Source organism: Kryptolebias marmoratus, linkage group LG4 (assembly GCF_001649575.2).
Source record: "Kryptolebias marmoratus isolate JLee-2015 linkage group LG4, ASM164957v2, whole genome shotgun sequence".
NCBI classification, from domain to species: domain Eukaryota; kingdom Metazoa; phylum Chordata; class Actinopteri; order Cyprinodontiformes; family Rivulidae; genus Kryptolebias; species Kryptolebias marmoratus.
Window position 1 is genome coordinate 13,743,129 of NC_051433.1, and position 21,455 is coordinate 13,764,583.

General features: G+C 43.7%; 2 protein-coding genes across 3 annotated transcripts; both read left to right on the plus strand.

The window, feature by feature from the left end:
- The first annotated feature begins 2,541 nt into the window (after positions 1–2,541).
- On the plus strand, positions 2,542–12,922 carry LOC108235803 (S-adenosylhomocysteine hydrolase-like protein 1). 2 transcript variants are annotated; one of them, XM_017416041.3, is made up of 17 exons: positions 2,542–3,033; positions 5,413–5,524; positions 5,641–5,784; positions 5,878–5,978; positions 6,434–6,536; positions 7,042–7,136; positions 7,336–7,442; positions 7,844–7,960; positions 8,717–8,780; positions 8,948–9,036; positions 9,194–9,264; positions 9,341–9,435; positions 9,542–9,640; positions 9,841–9,909; positions 10,156–10,234; positions 10,414–10,534; positions 10,888–12,922. In XM_017416041.3, the coding sequence occupies exons 1-17, from the start codon at positions 2,854–2,856 to the stop codon at positions 10,892–10,894; spliced, it is 1,653 nt and encodes a 550-aa protein (XP_017271530.1). In that variant the 5' UTR covers positions 2,542–2,853; the 3' UTR covers positions 10,895–12,922. The 2 variants fall into 2 exon arrangements, with proteins under 2 accessions (XP_017271530.1, XP_017271531.1); XM_017416042.3 differs by having other exon boundaries at positions 5,656–5,784.
- A 348-nt stretch (positions 12,923–13,270) lies between these two features.
- strip1 (striatin interacting protein 1) lies at positions 13,271–21,240 on the plus strand. Its single transcript, XM_017415983.3, has 20 exons — positions 13,271–13,384; positions 14,513–14,582; positions 14,668–14,742; positions 14,824–14,958; positions 15,073–15,193; positions 15,474–15,649; positions 15,738–15,865; positions 15,968–16,150; positions 16,333–16,553; positions 16,657–16,722; positions 16,826–16,889; positions 16,967–17,038; positions 17,155–17,229; positions 17,999–18,096; positions 18,835–18,961; positions 19,053–19,153; positions 19,225–19,291; positions 19,383–19,487; positions 19,575–19,779; positions 20,182–21,240. Exons 1-20 carry the CDS (start codon positions 13,271–13,273, stop codon positions 20,427–20,429), a joined length of 2,451 nt encoding a protein of 816 aa, XP_017271472.1. The 3' UTR covers positions 20,430–21,240.
- Positions 21,241–21,455: the final 215 nt, after the last annotated feature.

Below are 21,455 nucleotides of genomic sequence, written 5' to 3' on the forward strand. Positions count from 1 at the left end.
GCGGACCTGCAGTACCACTTCCGGCCACGGGTTAATCAACGTAAAAGTGGCGCTGTTTCCAACTTTTTGTGGGGAGCTTTTAGAGTTTAACCTTAGATTATTTATGATAAAGTTATTGTTTAAAATGCAACTGGTTGAACCTTACAGATACTATTTATTAAAACCAAGTTTATCTCTATATCACATTTAAAAACAATTGAACTGACCAAAGTGCCTGTACAATCTAACAAGGTTGAGTCAGTACATTACTTCTTTTATTCAAAAGACTTCTTCAGTCTGAGGAGCTGCAAACAAACTCAGCCTTATAAGCAGCATCTTCACATTGTGAATCAACCAGTTGGGTGTGACACCCAGAACTAGTTGTTCACAAGGAGGACCATCAGCCTGGCGGCCGGTCGTTTGGGCCCTGATGGCTGCTTGCTATTCACAGAATGATCCTCGCAATAACAGTATTATGGGAGGGGGACAGTTAGACACGGAGGCCTCTGCCCCTGTTTAATGAAGGATGGGTTCTCTTCACTCTTTAGAGAAACTGTCTGAGACGTTTATTTTATAAACATGACAATGCAGTGGCTTTAGAACCCCAAAATACACTACGGCAAAGGCCGGTTCATCCCAAAGAACCGGTCCCTCTGACACAAACAGAGTAACATTGTGTGTGCTGTTAAGTGCCAAGAGAATCTTTTTTGGAACGGATTTTAATTATTTGACTCAGTTATGTGTCAATATCAGATCCCCAGAGTAAAACTCTCCATCAGGACATCAGGGACCAGTCCAAACCAGGACATGTGATGGTTCAGAGTTGTGCCAGCACCTTTTGCAAAGATGGTTTTATAATGGCAGCATTAAAGCAAATGAGAACGTAGAACAACAAACGCTCCAATAAGATAGACATCTCTATTCCAGGAAGATGTGTGCATTTTTAACAAAACAATACAAACCCACATCCCGTGTATAGAGACACGGATGCAGAGAAAGAAGATGATGAATCTACCAGACTGTCCTGTTTCCAAATCTAATCTGTTCACAACAAAGACATCTGTGAGGACTTTTAAAAAAGCAACAATAACAGTTTGAAGGAAACGATACGCAGCTTGGCATTCTCAGTACTGCTAATCATTCCAACAATACTGAGAATGTCTTCTTATTGTGAAAATGACTGGCAGCATTACAAAGAAAACATTTTGTTGTTCCAACTTTTTTTTTTTTTTGGAATGTGTTACAAGGCTGACATCCAAGAATGTCATCATAACAAACACTACGAGGAAGTTAACGACACATACCATGAAGTATTTTGAATTCACACCAATTAAATAAAGTTAAATTTGAGTAAATCACTGATTTTTTTGTTATTTTATTTATTGGGTTTACTATAGTTAATTTTTTCTGTAAAATAGACTCTGGTCCTTCCTGCAGAGGATCTAACTACAAAATGTCTGGGCTATTATTAGCCCACTCCTTGTTTTGAGCACACACGCTGGAAAAAAGGTTTGGAGATAAGATGACTGTATAGATCGGTGATTGTCAACTGGTGGCTCACGGGCCATATCTGGCCTGCAAGCTCATTCTATCTGGCCCAGAACGTGAAGCTGCAAATAAAATGTCTCCATCCCAAAAAAAGAGGGCTACAGCTGATTCTTTATGTATTCCATCAGTGTTTACAACAAGTAGGTTATTTTAACGCCTTTTTATGCTCCTCCTAAAACTTGCTGTATAGTTGATTTAAAAACGCAGAATCCAACAAATTACTCCTGTTCTTAGAGCTTGTGGAAATCCCTAAAACTCGGCTTGTGATAGCAATCGGACTATCTGGAAAAACCACATTTTCGGATGTTTGAAACATAACTGGTGACTACTAACAATGAAATTGTAGGTCGCGTCTAAAATGTGAGTTTCTCACGGGTTTAGGCACTACAGCGAATGACGCAAACTCCAAACTATGCAAACACAAAAGAAATGCTAACAAACCTGGGTCAAATGGCAAATATCCAAACTCGAGTCCCCCTGGCGGTCTGGTGCACTTCCATTTTGTGGCGTGAGTTTGCAGCTTTTTTCTTACTTACTGGTGTTTAATATTTTTGGCATTCACATAATTTTTTCCTTTAGCTTTTGTCTATTTTCTGTGCTTGCAGCATCTTTCTTTAGCAGCATTTTTCTTTGCATTCGTATTTTTGTTTATGTGCGTTAGGCGTTTGGTGTACGTTTGGACCTGTCGGCCACCGTAAACCTCGGGCACAAAAATACTCCATAACAGTAGTGCAATTGGGTTACTTCAATGAACTGCTTTACTGTAGGAGAATTGGGAAATTACTTCTGCTTACGTAAGATAGTAATTGGAAAAAATAAAATTACTTGACAGAAATGTTTTTTTCTGTTTCCAGCACAGATGAGTTCGAAGGTAAGACTGGCATAAAGACAATTAGCTCGTCACATTATGAAATTAATACAAATATATGTGAGCTGGACGTATGATATCGGGAGAGGCGTGTTATCCGAGGGACAGTGAACGCAGCTCGGAAAGAACACACCCCGGCAGTCCTGCTGGGAACCGCCCACAAAGTTACTCAGCCCGGTGACAGCTGAGCCAGCGGGGGGGAAACGGCACGACCGCAACCTACGCAACCAAACAGAGAGATAAATTGTCAGCTCCAGCTCAAAGTCGGGTACTCACGACCAGCCGCTCGTCGCGTTTACAGGTACTTTACCTGCTGTCTAAAAACGCCGCCTCCCGACCTGTCCTCCCTCTGTCCTGGAAGTTAGCAAGCTAGCGTTAGCCTCTTCCTCTCGCCGCCTGGCTCGACGCGCAGCCCGTGCTTCTGCCCGGGTGAGAAGGTGACGCAGCCGCCCCGAAACATGTCGGACCCGGCCGGGGAGGCGAAGCTGGAGGTGAAGCAGGCGAGCAAGGAGGCGAAGGAGAGCGAGAACGTCGCGGAGAAGTACTCGGCCATGACCGTGAGCAAAAACAGCGAAATGAACATGGGAGAGCTGGCGTCCGTCTTCAGCGCCGTGCCCACTCACAAACCTGTCAAAAAGGTAAAAACTACAGGAAAACTTCACCAACTACCAGCTGAACGCCACCACACACATGGCACTGGGACGATAACTCTGAGTTTAGGCTGCACTTGTCCATTTAATCATGTAAATATGATTAAATATGACTTGTGGTGGGGTTTCATCATGGCTGCATGTTATCTGGTGCTCAGATTGGAGTTTCTGCTTCAGTAATTATCTTAAAACACCCTTTAGCCACTTAGTAGACAGAAAGAATAACAGCTAAACGTTTGCTCTTTAAATCGTGTAGCTCACAGAGTCACCATTTAAGGAAATCAATCTTTAAAAGTAGGCTTTTTATGGGTAATATTCCACAAATCAGAGGCATTAGTGTTAGAGAAATCACTCCACTGGGGTCAAAAATACAAACGATTAAAAGCCTTCAGAGATGAGAGTCGTTTTGGTTAAAGCTTAAAATTAAAATAAAGTTCATGTGAAATATGACCCCTGGGTAATTTGGGAAATTTTGCTAACAGACCAATAAAAGGCACTCAAAAACATCATCATCCGCTCTCCTTTCGGCGGTGGGAGATTATAAAATGCACTGACATGTGTGCATGTTGTAATAAACATGCTCTGTACATCATAAAAGCTTTAACATGTGCATTTTATGTTTGCTTTATAGAGATCATTTGAAGAAGAATAACAGTTTACAGTTCATTTGTGCTCACAGGTGATTAGATTTAGCAAATAATTGGCTCGGACTTAGAAAAAGAGTAAGCTAATGCTTTAGTATTTTATAAAACAAACTGGTTGTTACAGCTTTTATCCTCAGAATCTGAAGAAATAAGGAGCGTGACGTGAAAAGCAGCTGCAAGGTTAAACCTACTGAACGCTGTTTTCATGTTTATTGGTTTGTTTATTTATTTATTTTTCCTAAAAAAAAAAGCCAATACAAAGTGCATCCCTTCAGGTCTGAATAAACAGTCTTTCTGTTTTATTTCACAATGAATGTCTTTATTTTCAACAGTAAAAATGTTTTGTTCTTTTAAGACCAAGCCAGACTTTACAGGACGCCTTTAAGGACAAGTTTGAACTCTGAGGGGAACGTCTTTGTACGTTTTATTAAAGTGGACAGAAGAAGAGCAAATTTAGACTTATTCAGGAACGCCGACCTCACTCAGCACGAGGTTCTTAGTCAGTCTGTCTTGTTTTATTTCCTTTCTTTCACATCCTCATCCTCTTCGTTTTTATTTATTTGACCGGCTCGCTTTTTGTTTGGCAGAACAGCGAGGAGCTAAAGTGTCGCGAGACCTGGTTTATTGTTTTAAGGCTTAACGTTTGTCGTTTTGTTTTTAAGCACAGATTTTTATTTTATTTTTTTATTTTTTATAAGCTAAGATACAAGACGTCAAACTACGTGACCCGTGCTGGAAACATGAGTCAGGATGAGCTCAGGCTGGAAACAAAACATGAAAATATTGATTTTTGATGCAGCTGAGATGAACTGAAATAGCAGATGATCTACCTTTTTAAAATGGAAGCTTTCCAACAGGTAATGTCGTCAGAAATGATCTTTACTTTCCTCTTTTTCCCTAGCGCGGGGAAATCCCTTCGTGTAACGTTTCTCAGAACCAGCTCGTTGCCGGGCCGTAAATCGCCACGTTTAAATGAACTGCGAAACGTTTTGAAGCTGGAGAAATGGACAAGTAATCAAAATCGTGTCGGTCAGGCTTTTGGATTTATTTAACCAAGATTTAAAAAAAAATTTAATTTGTTGTTCAGCTAAACTTTTCAAACAGCCGCTGACTGAATTAAAACGCAGAATCTAATCCTTATTAGAAAACGAGGTCGAGGTCGTAAATATTTAGGTTTATCAGGTGGTTTTACAGTCTGAGATTTTCAAATTTAGCATATTTCTGACCTAAAGTCAGTAACATTGTTTTAGAAACCGCTACAAGATCAGCATGTTTGCTTATATATATATATATATATATATATATATATCTGTGGAAAAACGAACAGGAGTATGAGGGCTTTCAGGATTCCCTTCGTCATCAAAAACTCTCAGCCACCGCTGTGATAAGAAGGAGCCAAACAGGCAGAAAGTTAGATAAACAAAGATTATAATCTTTCCTGCTAAAGAAACATTAAATACATTTATCATGAAAAGCCTGGAGCAGCTGAGGTCAAATAAAGGTTTTATATGTAATGTAGATTTTAAGTTTATTTTTCCCCAGCAGGGTTAAAAACAATAAGAGCATCAGTTTTTATGATGGTAGAACAGCCGAGGACGGATGTTGTTGGGCTGAAAAGGTGGAGCTTCAAAGTTTCAGCAGCTTTTTGTCTCCTTTTACCTCACATTCACTTCCTGTCAAATTAAAGTTTTTTTTTTCTCTATTTATTTATTTTATTCTTTAGCAAATCCAGTTTGTGGAGGAGAAGCAGGAGTTCAGCCGGTTCCCCACCAAGGCGGGCCGCCGCTCCCTGTCCCGCTCCATCTCGCAGTCGTCCACCGACAGCTACAGCTCCGGTACGAAGGGGCGCCGCTCCGGCTCGGTCCGAGGCGTGGCGTTTTTAGCGCCATTTGGTGGTGGAGGCGGTTTAATGTTCAGAACTGACGGAGTGAAACTCACGGTCTGATTTCAGCCGCGTCTTACACAGATAGCTCGGATGACGAGACCTCGCCGCGGGACAAGACCCAGGTCAACTCCAAGGGCGGCAGCGACTTCTGCGTCAAAAACATCAAGCAGGCGGAGTTCGGCCGGCGGGAGGTCGAGATCGCAGAGCAAGGTGGGACAAGAGCCGCCCTCTCACCTCCACCTGATGAGAGATTCAACCTTTATCAGCTTTTATTCTCCTGTCCCCTGTCCTCCCGTCCCGCAGACATGTCGGCGCTGATTTCGCTCAGGAAGCGAGCGCAGACGGAGAAACCTCTGGCCGGCGCCAAGATTGTGGGCTGCACTCACATAACGGCTCAGACCGCCGTAAGATTTCTTCATTTACCTTCTGAGTTCACAGCCAGGAGCCGCAGGGCGAACAGAGACAGAGAGGACTTCCTGTTTCGGCTGCGAGCCGAAGCTGAAGCTGAGCTGTTGACGTTAAAGCAGTCAGGAGGAACAAAGCTAAAATCAGCTGAAGAAAAGCTAAAAATCAGGACAAACAGGAAGAGACAAGCTCAAAGCTAAAATTACAGAAACAAAAAACAGTGGCTGAAAGCTAAAGTTAGCAGGACAGTAGCTAAAAACCCTAAAAATGAATCGAGTTTAAAGTAGAATTCAAAGAGCTTAACATTTTTTTTAAGGATTTGAAGAGTTTATTTTAATGAGAAAAATCAAGAAAATAAGTTAAACCTGTCACACACACACTGCTGTCACACACACACACACAAACACACCTGTCACACACACCTGCTGACTTCCTGTTTCCTGGCCCCTGTCAGGTGCTGATTGAGACTCTGGCGGCTCTCGGCGCTCAGTGTCGTTGGACCGCCTGTAACATTTATTCCACGCAGAACGAAGTGGCGGCAGCTCTGGCGGAGAGAGGTGAGCAGCAGGAAGAAGAAACCTTTCAGAATCCTCAGCCTGCGTCTCTGACCGGCTCGCAGATTGTTTCACTCAGAACAGATGGCCTTTGTTGTAAAACGAGCAGAACGTCTCTTAAATCCGAGGTGGCTGTTCAGAAATGTTCGGCTCCCTGCAGACTCAAACGTCTCCTTTCAGTGCTTCTCGAGCCTTTTGTCTCTGGTTGCCATGTGACGGCCTCGGCTTCACGATGAAACCTCCTCAATCTGACAAAATGAGAACAATCTCAGCTCTCAAAGGGTCGTGCGCTTCTTTATTGAAGGTTCTCTGATCAGTAATTCACACGAGAACGACAGAAATCGCTGTGGTTAAACGACCGTTCAGCTTTAAAACCAACTAATTGTCGTTCCTGCGGAGAAGCAGTCGTAACGTTTCGTTGTGAAGTGGCGTCACTCGGACTCTGTGGCGGGCTTCTCGGCCGAGCGCGTCAGAAGATGAGGATTGACGTCTCCGTGTGATGTTTCAGGTGTGCCTGTGTTCGCCTGGAAGGGGGAGTCTGAGGATGACTTCTGGTGGTGCATCGATCGCTGCGTCAACACCGAGGGCTGGCAGCCCAACATGGTTTGTAGAAAACATCTTTCTCCTCGTCCTCAGGGACACGATTAGTGAAACATGAATGACTTACAACGACGAGTTGCCTGAAATTAGCAGGAAAAAAAAGGTTTAAGTATTTGTGTTTGTTTCCCACTGAAAAGTAACATGGAAAACCCTACAATGATCTGAGGCAGAAGTCAGAAATAAGATATTTTTGTCTGTTTAGATCCTCGATGATGGAGGAGACCTGACTCACTGGGTCTATAAGAAGTACCCAAACGTCTTTAAGAAGATCAGGGGGATCGTGGAGGAGAGCGTAACGGGCGTTCACAGGTATTTACACCGAAATCACTGCGTTCCAGCCATCCTGCTCGGTGAGAGGCGGGAACAAGATGGGACGCCTGCTGCAAAGCCTTTTACTTTTCTCACAGCTTCTGAATATGAAATCTTACTAAAAAAAGATACGCGTTCCACTCTCAGAACATGTTAAAACTTCCTATAAACGCATGAAAACGTTCTAGTTGTACGAGTGATTAGATGTGAAACAACTTGCAGAAGGAATAGTAGTAAAAGTAGCAGAGTTGGTCACTAAAGTTGCGACTTGCAGCCATGGGATGTCCCATCGTTTCTGTCGAAATTCACTACTAGGAACTCGGAAACTCCCGTTTCCCCAGATTGCCCCGCCTGAGCGCTTAGAGACGACCGTGTGAGCGCCCGTCTGTCTTCTCTCCCAGGTTGTATCAGCTCTCCAAAGCCGGGAAACTCTGCGTCCCCGCCATGAACGTGAACGACTCTGTGACGAAGCAGAAGTTTGACAACCTTTACTGCTGCAGGGAGTCCATCCTGGACGGGTGAGAGGACCAGTTCTGCTCGTTGCTCAGGTTTATGCTCAGGAGTACGGTTCGGTTTGGGCGACTTGTCTGAATCTTAACTTCCTCTGAAACTGATCAGATACGGATTAAATCAGACACAGGATTTCTATTTATTCATTATTTGTCATAAATGATAAATGAGAAGCTAAACCTCAGCTTAAAGATGAATATAGACGTGATGAAACTTTATTAAAGCTCATTATGAGCTGAATGTCCTGATTTCACACTAACCCAACAGGCAGAGAGTTTAAACAAAATCTTTTTAATCTGGCCTCTTATTAATGGTTTCTCATCATAAACTGTGCTGTCCACACATTTATTGACCTCTGTCATCGCCGAAAGTTGTAAAACAAATGTGAATTTTAGAATAATATAAATCTTGAGGACACGCCGCCACAACAGCTGGTCGTTTCAGACAAAAACACATATTCTTTTAATCGAAACCCAGGCAGCTCCCGGCAGCACGGGACGTGTCTCTGAGCTGTTCCTTCTGATTAATTATCATCAAACTGAACTGCTGTCCCTCTGAGTGGTGATGCTGCAGGAGGAAATTAAAAAAATCAGCATTATCAGACACCTAGTGTGAGAATTTTAAACATCTGCCTTGTAAAATGGAACATCTGTCACTGTAAATGCCTCCTACCAGATGTGTTTCTTTTATAACTTTGGGGGACTTTTTATACAAGCTTTGATTTTTTTTTTTATGTTTTTGTTTTATGTCTCAAATCTCTGTAGCTTGAAGAGAACCACAGATGTCATGTTTGGAGGCAAGCAGGTGGTTGTGTGTGGCTACGGGGAGGTGAGATGACAAGCAACAGTAATTTAATCATGAAGTGGAAATGTTCCTGTCGATGCTTTGATTACATTCAGACAGGAAACTGATCGCATGTTTGTTTTATTATTGAGACCAGAAAATAAACTGGGCCTCAGGTTTGCATTTAGGTGTTTAAATCCATTTCGTTCCAGGTCGGAAAAGGATGTTCTGCAGCTCTGAAGGCTTTGGGAGCCGTTGTCTACGTGACGGAGATTGATCCCATCTGCGCCCTGCAGGCCTGGTGAGAAGAACTGCCGTCCCCGGTCCTGACGGCGGCGAGAACAGCCGACAATCACAGAGGCTCATAAAACACCCTTCGCCTGAATTCCTTTGTGCCGGTAACTAATAGAAAAGTAAAAGCAGGGCTGCTGAGTGTCTTCCGTCTCTCCGCTTCACAGCATGGACGGATTCCGCGTTGTCAAGCTGAACGAGGTCATCCGCCACGTGGACGTCATCATCACCTGCACCGGTAACCAGACTTTAAAGTAACGCCGGCGTGCTCGTTTTGGTTCACGATGGGCCCATTAACACGTGTCCTCCCGCAGGGAATAAGAACGTGGTGACCCGGGACCAGCTGGACCGCATGAAGAACGGATCCATGGTCTGCAACATGGGGCACTCCAACACCGAGATCGACGTGGTGAGCGACTTCTCTCTGCGCTGAGATTCTAAACGAGCGTGTCGAAGAGAAGACGGCTGATTTTATTTATTTATTTATTTGTTTATTTTCCCCTCCACCCTTCTAGGCGAGCCTCCGGACGCCCGAGCTGACGTGGGAGAGGGTCCGCTCGCAGGTGGACCACATCATCTGGCCCGATGGGAAGAGAGTCATCCTGCTGGCAGAGGTCCGTCTTTCTGCTCGTGTAGATCTTCATACTCCTCGATGACAAACTTCAACTTTAACATTCTCACTTGACAATCCTTTCCTGCACAAACTACCGTACGAGCAGGAACTCATCGGACGGGTTTAACGTTTCGGTCTGTGCGTTCCTTCGTTGTTCCCGGCCCGTTATTGCTCCTGATGCTGTCCCGTCTTCTTCCCCAGGGCCGTCTGCTGAACCTCAGCTGCTCCACCATGCCGACCTTTGTTCTGTCCATCACAGCCACGACTCAGGTACGAAGCCACGCCGCCGTAACGCCTCAGGGCCGATCCGGGCCAGCAGGGCTCGTGGGATTATAACCGCGCTCTCCTCACTCCTTTCATTTTCGGCAATTATGTGACCGTTCTGACAGATAAGCTCTCGATCCGACCTGGAAATGTCGGTGTATCCAGGTCACTCGTAGCTAAGCTCTGTCTCTGTTTACAGGCTTTCATTCTTCTCCTTTTTATAACACCTAAACTGAGTGTTTTTATTCAAAGGCCCTGGCCCTGATAGAGCTGTACAACGCTCCAGAGGGACGTTACAAACAAGATGTTTACTTGCTTCCCAAAAAAATGGGTGAGCATCTAAAAACACAAGAGTCTTTATGTATTTTTTTTACACATTCAGAGCTTGTAAGAAACATTGTTTATGGCTGTGCTCTGTAGATTTACATGTATATAGAAATGAAGAGACCTTAACTCCTGTAAGCTGAATATCAGGAAATCTCACTCCTTCGTTCTGAACCGTCCTTTTAGACGAGTACGTCGCCAGTTTGCATTTGGCCACGTTTGATGCCCACCTGACGGAGCTGACGGACGAGCAGGCCAAGTACTTGGGTCTGAACAAGAACGGCCCGTTCAAGCCAAACTACTACAGGTACACGTCCCGTTGTTTCATATCCGTAGGAAAAGATTAGGGGCGTCAAACTCCATGCCTCGAGGGCCGCCGTCCATCCTGGAAGGTTTAGGTTTTCCTGCTCCACCACACCTGATTCAAACGGTTTAATTACCTTGTCACTAAATCATGTAGTTCTCCAAAAGCACGTCCACAAATGGATCATTTAAATCAGTTGTTTTAAAGCAGGAACTCGTCTAAAACATGCAGGAGGTCGACCCCCGAGGAGCGGAGTTTGACACGTGTGCTTTAGGATGTCAGTCGAGCTAAAAAGCTATGAAAAAACAAACGCTATTTGGTTATTTTTAAACATAATCTTCTCTTGTTCTTTACAGGTATTAGCAGATTTCTGAACACCTGTGTGTGGATCTAGATGTTCCTGTTGTTCCCCTTCCTCCGGAAAAACGGAAAGACGACACGTTTGTTGTTTTATACTCTTCGCAGGATGCACAGCCTGTAACTAGACACACTTTTTTTTTTTCAGATTTGGCAGTTTTGTTTTTTCTTCCTGCTTGACTTGCTGCTTCTTACAGATGCTGCTCGCCGCACTTAGCTGGCTGTAAAAACGTTAACGTAACTCGCACGCAGCGCTCCGAGGGCTGATTGAAAGTTCTGCAGCACGCGTTTCTGGACCTGCTGGGGTCCGATGGCTGCTGAGCGCTCCGTGAATATAACGTGCCAAAGAGGAGCGGAGTCGCTTTTTAAAACATGATGATTAGAACTCGCCTACAGAGCGTCTTTTTAAAAAAACTATAAATACTGTAAGAGTCACGCTGCTGTTTATCGAGCTGCTTGTAGTTGTTGTACTTTGGTGCATAAAAACTGCTTTAAAGCCATTTCTGGATGGGAGCCGATTGAGGAAAGTTCTGCTCAAGAAAAAAGCGGACCAAATCTGACCGTAACGTAGCCAAATGTTCGGCTCTAAACTGATGTTTCTTCGTGTTAAAGTTGCCAACGGATTTACTACAGATGAGCCATAACTTTAAAAAAACAGTCTAAACTTTGTCGATGCAAGTTTGTATTTGATTATTTCTACAAGCTAGTGGCCAAAAACTTAGCTCAGTGCTGCTTGAAAGTGTTTTTTTTTAATACAAAGCACCTTTTCATGTGATACATTCCACCTGTCAGAGAGGAAAAACGTCCTGACTTTTATGATATCGTTTTGAATAATAACCTTCGGATGTTAGCAAAAAGTAACTTTCTTTGTTCTTGTTGATTTCAACAACACGAGATTAAGGATCATCGTTTATTTCCATTAATTAATCGTCTCTTAGAAGAATACGTTCTTCACCTAAGGGCATTCAGGAGTCTAAGATTATCTGTAAATAATATATATATTTGACCAGATTTAGTATCATTTCAAAGTCACGTTTTCTTTAAAAAAAAAAACAAGCCATTTTTAACGGTACTGTTTTCACCTGCAGAGGTTTTGGTACTCATCAAATGTCCAGATTAAAAACAAACGGTCGTAATCTGTGTTGTATTTGAATTATTTGTCACGCAGCGTCTTTATAACAAGGTGTTTATGGTGTTCTCATTGGATTTATCACAGGAGTCACCTTTTTGTGTTTGTTTTTTTTTTAAACTGAACTATTTTAACAGGAAAGGAAACGGATCCTCAAAGGTTTTTTGCTGCTGTGCTTTGATACGGTGATCAGTAACAAGTTAGATTTATATATTCCGACATCTTTACAATCAAAAGGCTTCAGCACTGTTTTTGTGACATTTGTGAAAAGCGCAGGATAAACCTTACCCCTGCGTGTTCACGCCATGCGTTTCGAAATGAAAGATTGTTTTCTGTGTTTCTTAGTTAAAGTTGCAGACCTTGGCGGGTTGTCGGATCTTGTTTTATTTACCGATGGCTTTTAAAGGTGTTGTTACCGTGGTTACCGGCAGGTTGACAGTGCCTTGTAAATCTGTTGTTTCTGCTCACATTTAAAGTTGGGTTTGGTCTCCGATCCACGACTCGTGGTTTCTCTTCGGTTTGTCCTGCAGCTGTTGAGTTAAATTAGTTTGATGTTGTTCAAATATTTGGATGATTACCGAAGTTTATGTTGTCGTTTTGTTTCCTGTGACGAACCTTTTTACTTTCTCGAGAACACGCGTCATGAATTCTGCTTTCATAAATTACGACTAAAGTGTTTTGACTCTCTGACAAATGAATGTGATATTACTGAAGCAACAACAGCTCCTCGTGTTGAGTTCAAACATGTTTGCTGTTGCATTTGGATACAAGATGACTTATATCACGTAAATGATTTAATTGCCATAATGTGTCGTATACTTTCAATGCAAGTTTAATAATTTCACAAGTGTCCATTGTGTTCTGTCTTTGTGCACAATTTCCTTTTAATAAACACTTTAAACTTTTTTAAAAATGGCCTGTTTTATTTTTATGGGCAATTACATTATGAGCTTGGACCACAGATTTCTCTAAATTAAACTCGATGGTTTTGTTTATAATGCAATTAAAGCATTAGGAGTTAAGATTTTTTGTCAAATATAAATTGCCATGAAGGCGTTTAAAGAATCCCACATAATCCAATAATGTAGCTAAAGCCACAGAGCAGAAGAAACTGACTTTATGATCTCCTCATCTGAGCATGGCAGAGCCTGAAACTGCGGAGAAATCCATCTGGCAGCAGACGTACGACGTGATTACGTCAGAGGCGAACTCGCAGACCGACTGACATCTCGCGAGATTTCACCTATCTCCTAATGATGGAAGTCGGGGGGAACGGTGGTGGCCTGCCTGTAAACAATAAACAAAGAGCGATGCTACCCAATAAAGGCAGGGGTGAATTCCCCCGAAATTCAAGGAAAGACTCAGAGGTACGCAGAGAGAAATGTAATATTTAATAATTTGGTCCCGTGGGGGGGTTCAGATACCGGGCGAGGCTAATGTTAGCTTAGCTAGCTTTGACTAGTATCTCTAACACAACCAGTGCTAACCGAGCTAAACTAGTTTAAATATTTGCTCAGCTTCGAAAAGCTTCGGGTTTTGACATCGGCTTCTTCTTGGGTTAAACATCGGTGTAGCTAAGCGGGGAGAAGCTAGCTGACGTTAGCAGACAGGCTAACCTGTCAGAAACTAGCTGCTTGGTCCGTATCTGTAAGGTGACACATTTTGTTTTTAATTGATTTATTTTGCAATGACAGTGCAGTTTTACTGAATGTGGACTAGAATGGGTTATTACGAAGTGAACACAGATGGTGTATGATTACTTAACAGCGAGTTTCAGAGTCGATTTCTACAGGTTTAAACCACAGACATGCATTAATGTAAGTCTGTGGTTTGAGCTAAAAACAAACAGAAACAGGTAAAATTTGGAAGAAGACAATAACATTACTAATAGTAGCTGATTTATTGAACAGAAGGTTTGTATCGATGCAGTTTGTCTGTATGGAGCCACTCTTGGTTACTTTGAATGAGTTGGATTTATATAAGTATGTCATTTAGGAAGAACAACAAAAGCTCCAGGAGCTGCGTAGTCAGTCTGCAGTTTTTATGAAGTCTTCCAATAAAACTACAGATTAGCTAACTGTTCGGTAAAAAAAGAAAGAAAGAAAACCATACACTTCTATTGACAGATACTTAAAAGTTGCACTGTACGTTATATCATTATTATGAACTGTTTTCTGTTCTGTAAGTGAACTCGACAGGTAATGCTTAACAACCAATTTGAAGCCAAATGTATATCGTATATTGTGGTTTCTGTAGAGGAAACAAAAATCTGAATGCAGTTCTGCCAACGTTTAGCTCGGAATAAGACAATTAGTTTCTATGAGGCCTGTTTTTAAGGAAGCCAACATTAAACGCACAAACCATGTGCTCCTAATGACCCTCAAACATTAAGCGAGAAATACCTTTTTCTGTAGAACGGTGGATTTATGGAAATTCCTTGTAATTCTCTGTGAAAGCCATCAGTCTAATTGATGTGTTTTATGCGTTGTGCACAGGGGCTGTCTGAGTCCCCAGATCTGGAGTTTGAATATTCTGACACAGACAAATGGGCTGCAGAGCTCTCAGGTGCGTATGTTCTTTCAGGTCCTGAAACATAGACGCTCAAAAGTAATTTTTTTTTTTTAATCTGTTCTTTAAAACAACCTTTCAGAGCTGTACAGCTACACCGAAGGGCCCGAGTTCGCTCTCAACAGGAAGTGCTTCGAGGAGGAATTCAGAGCTCACGGTACGTAGCGACGAATACACAAAACCAGACAAAGTGGGCGCTTGTGTGACTATGTTTTCCTCTTTTCCCGTCGCGTCTCAGTGTCTGATAAGAAGTGGACGGAGCTGGACGCAGCCGAGCACCAAGCTCACGCCATGCGTCTCCTGGACGGTCTGGAGGTCATTGCTCGTGAGAAACGGCTGAAGGTGGCGAGGGCCATTCTCTACATGGCTCAGGGTCAGCGCGTAGCAGTTCTCGCTTGTTTCAAACGGAATCAAAACGCTGCGGCGATCATCATAGATGTGTTTGTGCTGGATACAAGTCTCTTTTTTTTGTTTTGTTTTTGTGCAGGAACCTTTGGAGAGTGCAGCTGTGAGGCTGAGGTGCAGCACTGGATGAGATACAACATATTTCTGCTGCTTGATGTGGGGACCTTCTCCGCTCTGGTGGAACTACTGAACATGGAGATTGAGTATGTTCTGCACGAGTAAATCTGAGCTTAATAATAGCAGCTGTAGCTGTGTAATAAGTCACATCACATCGCAGGAATTTAAGTTAAAAGCAGGTGTAAGTTACTGTGCTTCAACTTCTGTAGCTTTGGATGGACTAAACAGTAATAAAGTCATAAAAAGACTATGTTTTGTTGCAAAACAATAAGAAAAAACTAAAAGCAAATCTTGTTTTTAGCTGTGTGAAGTTTCCAGTCGGTGTTTTTTGCATTGAACGAGATCGCCCCGCCTTCTGTTTTTCAGCAACAGCGCTGCCTGCAGCAGCGCGGTCAGGAAACCAGCCATCTCCCTCGCTGACAGCACGGACCTCCGGGTGCTGCTCAACATAATGTACCTGATCGTGGAGACCGTCCAACAGGACGACCCGGCTGATAAGCCCGAGTGGAAACTTCTGAAGGAAACCTTCAAAGCGGAGCTGGGTAAATGTTCCCCCGAGCAGCTGCGGTCGTGCTGGTTCAGATTAAATGCTGACATGTGGGCTAACTCCACCCTGCTGTTTCCACCCAGGATCTCCGCTGTTCAACAACGAGCCCATTTCTGTCATGCTCTTCGGCATGGTTACCAAGTTCTGCAGCGGCCACGCTCCTCACTTTCCGATGAAGAAGGTCCTCCTGCTGCTGTGGAAGAGCATTCTGGTGAGAAGAGGATTTTAAACAGTTTATTTCGATTTAAGCAAACGGTCAGTCTGATCCACGAAGAAGCGTCGTGTCGTACAGTCCTCATGATGTGTGTTTCAGTTCACGCTCGGCGGGTTCGAGCAGCTCCAGAGCATCAAGGTCCGTAAGCGTGACGAGCTGGGACTCCCCCCTCTGCCGGAGGACAGCATCCGAGTCATCCGCAGCATGAGGGCCGCTTCCCCTCCGGCGTCGGCGTCCGATCTCATCGAGCAGCAGCAGAAACGAGCTCGACGTGAACACAAAGTACATAGTGTTTTTTCTGATTTCAGACTTGGACATAGAACTGAGCTTTATGAGCTTATTCCTGGACGTTACTAATGTCTTTGTTTATAATCAAAGCGTTTATTTAAACCATTAGGTGCACGTCTTCTTGTAATATCGACCCAAACGAGCTCTTAATTTTCCCCTCCTGCTGCGTGCCTCAGGCTCTGATCAAACAGGACAACCTGGATGCCTTCAACGAGAAGGATCCCTACAAGGCCGACGACTCCCGAGACGACGAGGATGACAACGACGACAACGACAACTCGTTAGAGCCGGAGACTTTCCCCATCGAGAGGGACGAGGTGATGCCTCCCCCCATCCCTCACCCTCCGTCGGAGCGGGTGTCCTTCCCCAAAGGGCTGCCCTGGGCTCCCAAAGTCAGGTACTCTTCGGCTTTGACGCACTGAATCTGGAGCGATTTAAGCAAAGAGAAGAGCCGAGACATTTCTGGCATTTTTAATTTGTTTATTTTTTTGTTCCAACAGGGAAAAAGATATTGAAACTTTTCTGGAATCAAGTAGAAGTAAATTCATCGGTTACACACTCGGGAGGTGGGTCTCACTAAGAGCAGCTCATAAAGACACGACTCACCTTTTCCGCTCGGCGATAACGGAGCTTTATTTTTTCCTTTTCCCCTCTCTGTTTGTCTCGCAGTGACACAGACACGGTGGTCGGTTTACCCAGGCCGATTCACGAGAGCATCAAGACACTAAAGCAGGTCCGCTAACACCCGTCTGTTGTTGTGATTTCCCCTCATTTGGCGATTTATTTGACTTGCTTCCCTTCGATTTCCAGCACAAGTACGTTTCTATAGCCGAGCTCCAGATCGCAAAGGAGGAGGAATACCAGAAAACTCCCCTCTCGGTCGTGAGTGTAAATCAAATCTTTCATAAAGTGTTGAAGGTCCGAACGGTAATCTGCCGGTTGGTCCTCGCCGTCTGAAATGGTCGAGTTGTCTCAGCTTCCTGTTTCCTCGCTGACAGGGCGAAGAGGAGGTGGAGATGTGCGCCACGGAGCTGCTCTATCAGGGACTCCTGCCCAGTTTGCCTCAGTACATGGTTAGTGCTTCAGGAAGGGTTTATTTTCTGTTTCTGTGGGACATTTTATCTAAAAACACCTGATATATTTCATGAAAAATAAGTCAAATATTCTGTAATTCCTTTTGTTTTATGTTAAGGCTGTGTGTGAAGGTTCTTCTTGCTGTTCAGGATCTTGTGAGCTTTAAATTGACTGACATTTGTTTAGAAATATTCACTGCATTTATATTATTATAGTTATCTGCTGTCTGTTGCTCTCCGACACACAAATATATGATGCTTCAGACCAAAGGAGGAACCATAAATAAAACTTTCTTATAGAAATAAAATGAAACGAATGCAAATATGTTTAACATTATTACACATGCGACTTTACTTCGCAGGATTTATAACAATATTCAGGTTTTAAAAGACATATTCTTGTGTTTAATGACACATTATCCTTCATATATGTTTTAAAGTAAAGTAAAACTGATTATTGATGTTTTGCCACTTTTATTTGTTTAGTTGAAGGTAAGAAAGCGGAATGCAAACATTATTACAGGTGAAGTTTCAACTAAATGACAGAAGTTTTACAAGATGCCCCATTTTACTACTGAAGTAAACAATCTCTGCCTAAAACAATCCTCATTTAGGAGCCTTAGAATGACATAAAACTGAACTTTTTCTGTTCAAACATTAACATTGAGTCATTAGAAAACCTGTTGTGTTGTAACTTAAAGTCTCTGCTCGTCTCTTCTGTCTCAACCTCGTCCCTCCCCACGCCTCGGCGTCTCTTTCCGGACATCAGATCGCGCTGCTGAAGATCCTGCTGGCTGCCGCGCCGACATCCAAAGCCAAAACGGACTCCATCAACATCCTGGCGGATGTGCTGCCGGAGGAGATGCCGTGAGTGGAAACGCCCGCACAGATACACTGAAAGGTGTTATGAACAGTGAATATCTTACCTGCTGTAGGCGGGTCTTTGAATCGGTTTGATTCTGACTGGATTGACGAGCCAACGGCTAGTCCTTGCTGCCATTTTAAAAACAGACGGTGCTTTCTGATGCCTCGCGGGATCATTTACAGTGAATTCTTTGGTTATTTGATAATAGCAGCAGCAGGAGCTAGCTGTAGCACTTCCTGTGTAACCTTCATATTTCTGCCTCGTTAACCAAGTACAGCTCAACTAATGGTGACGAGAAGGTTCATAAAATAGATCACGGTGATTCATTTGAGACTTGAAGCTTCCAGGGATTAAAAATCTCTGTCGCCACGACAGATTTCTGTCATCTGTGAAAACGAGAAGAAGAAGAAAAAAACGTGGTTTTTGTTATTGTTGTGGTCTCGTGAAAGCCGTCCAATCTAATTACGATTCAGGGGTTAAACTGACGCTGCTTTCAACAAATAAACTGAAGCAGAGCCAAAGTTTTATCCAATCAGAGCGGAGCAGGGATTATAAGTCGTTTTTTGTGCACCTTATAGTCCGGAAAATACGATAGGTTCCTGATTTGACCTTCTGAGCTGCTAGTTTTCTTTTTTAGCTCAGTAATGCAACAAAATATATCTAAGATTAGAACATCTGTAAAAACACGCCTCCACAGTCCGGTCCTCACGTGTCTCCTGTGTCCCCCCCCACCTCCGCAGGACGACGGTTCTGCAGAGCATGAAACTTGGCGTTGACGTCAACCGGCACAAAGAAATCATCGTCAAAGCCATCTCTGCCATCCTGCTGCTGCTTCTGAAGCACTTCAAGCTGAACCACATCTACCAGGTGAGAGCGTGTGGCGGCGGCGGCTCCGTGAACGTCTTCCGTGTGGAGAAAAGGCGCCCGTTTAACCCGAAGCCCTGTTTTTTCCTCACAGTTCGAGTACATGGCTCAGCACCTGGTGTTTGCGAACTGCATCCCGCTCATCCTGAAGTTCTTCAACCAGAACATCATGTCCTACATCACGGCCAAGAACAGGTCCTTCAGCGCGCTTTTTAAATTCATCGAAGCCGATTATTCCCGGGATTAAATGTCGTTTCTCCCAACAGCATTTCTGTGCTTGATTTCCCTCACTGCGTGGTGCATGAGCTCCCAGAGTTAACCGCAGAGAGTCTGGTGAGTTTTCCTTGTTTCCCTCAGCTCTTACTGGTCATCTCAATCCGTTTTTGGATATTTCCCTCTCCTCTGACCGGCGTCTGCGTCACAGGAAGCTGGAGACAACACCCAGTTCTGCTGGAGGAATCTGTTCTCCTGCATCAACCTGCTGAGGATCCTGAACAAGCTGACCAAGTGGAAGCACTCCAGGACCATGGTGAGAGAACGTCTCGTCGGGACTCGTCCTGAACCGCCGCCTCGAACGTGTCTCCGTAACGGGACTTTTTTTTTTTCCTCCTCCCAGATGCTGGTCGTGTTCAAGTCGGCTCCCATCCTGAAGAGGGCGCTGAAGGTGAAGCAGGCCATGATGCAGCTCTACGTCCTCAAGCTGCTCAAAGTTCAGACCAAATACTTGGGCCGGCAGTGGAGGAAGAGCAACATGAAGACCATGTCTGCCATTTATCAGAAAGTGCGACACCGACTCAACGACGACTGGGCTTACGGAAATGGTGAGTGGAATGGAAAGCTTCTTCTTCTTCTTTTTTATTAATCAGCCTAAAGTTGCTTGTATTTAAAACACAAAGTCGGCCGGCCACCGGCTCTGTGGGCTGACCTTTTTTAAGGTGGTATTTCACTGCTGGAGACTCAGGATCGTGAGAAGATCTGCATTTTGTTTTATTTTAGTGGCAGCCTCACTGAATTCTGGGTGTTTGAAACCAGCATGTTGTGTGTCGGCATGTTTTTATAGTTTTTTGTTTGTTGGTACACGCTGTTAAAGTAGCGAATCGTTTGAAACTAAACATCATTGTGTGTTTTAGACCTTAAATATCAGCTCTAGAGCTGTCGTTCAGCTGCGTTTCCTCAGAACTGAGTTCGACCTGCTGTCTTGTTTCCGTGGGGTGGGGGGACAGATCTGGACGCCCGCCCCTGGGACTTCCAGGCCGAGGAGTGCGCGCTGCGCGCCAGCATCGAGCACTTCAACAGCCGCCGCTACGACAAGAGCCACAACAACCCGGACTTCCTGCCCGTGGACAACTGCCTGCAGAGCGTTCTGGGACAGCGGGTGGACCTGCCCGAGGACTTCCAGATGAACTACGACCTCTGGCTGGAGCGCGAGGTCTTCTCCAAACCCATCTCCTGGGAAGAACTGCTGCAGTGAGAGTTGACCACTGGGCGTTTATTTTATTTCTCTTTCTTTCAGCGTCACACATCCTGACGGCTGAGCTTCCCTCTCAGAAGACTTCTTTCGTCACCTCTCGAGGATCCGACCAAATCGTTTTGCCTTTTAAAGACGTTTAGTGTTAAATGTGACGCAGCCCTGAAGTTAAAGAGAAACCTTTCAGAGATCATGACTTTATAACCAAACTGCACCTGTGGGCTCACCTCTTCTCTCCCACAGCAGCTCGGACGGTTCGTTCACTTTCAGGTTTAACAAAAAGTAAAATTTTATGTATTAACTCTTAACAGACGAGGCTCGTCTTTAAATGTCTCCTCTCCTTTTATCTCCCTCAGAAAGGGGCCGTGGGGTCAGTAGCGCGAACCGTTTTACTTTGCTGTCGTTTCAGGATCACGAGCTGCCGTTTATCGATTTTATTTTTAACGTTTTGAGGGTCTCGGCTGAGCTCCTTCGCTCTGGGGACCACGGAGACCTTCTCCAACAGGTTAAAAAAAAAGAAGCAGCTTTGAACTTTAAGGCCACAGTAAGAAAATCGTCTCTCTCGTTCTGGCGTGAAAAAGAAACGTCCTCGTTTTAACCGAAGCAGAAAACATCCTATTTAATTAAGACTTACACAACAATTTCCCTCCCTTTTCCTTTTTTTTTCCAAATCTTTCTAGTTTGTTTCATTTGTTTTTATTAGAAAGGTTAAAAAAAATTATAAATACATGTAAATTGTGAAACCTATTTATCATGGCGCTTGTCTTTGTTTTACATGGACTTAAATACTGTAATAAAATGATCCTGTCTTTCATGTTGGGATGGTTTCCTTCCTTTTAGTCTTTAGTTTATCAGACTGTAAATGTAATTAAACAAGAAAATATGCATCAGTATTTGAAATATTACACATCTGAGCACAAGATATTAAAGTTAGGCGCCTAGATCATAAGTTATTTATCAGATATTAACTTTTTTCACACTTCGGGGAACTAATAAGACATTTTCTTCCTCAGTCTTTGAGCTGAACTT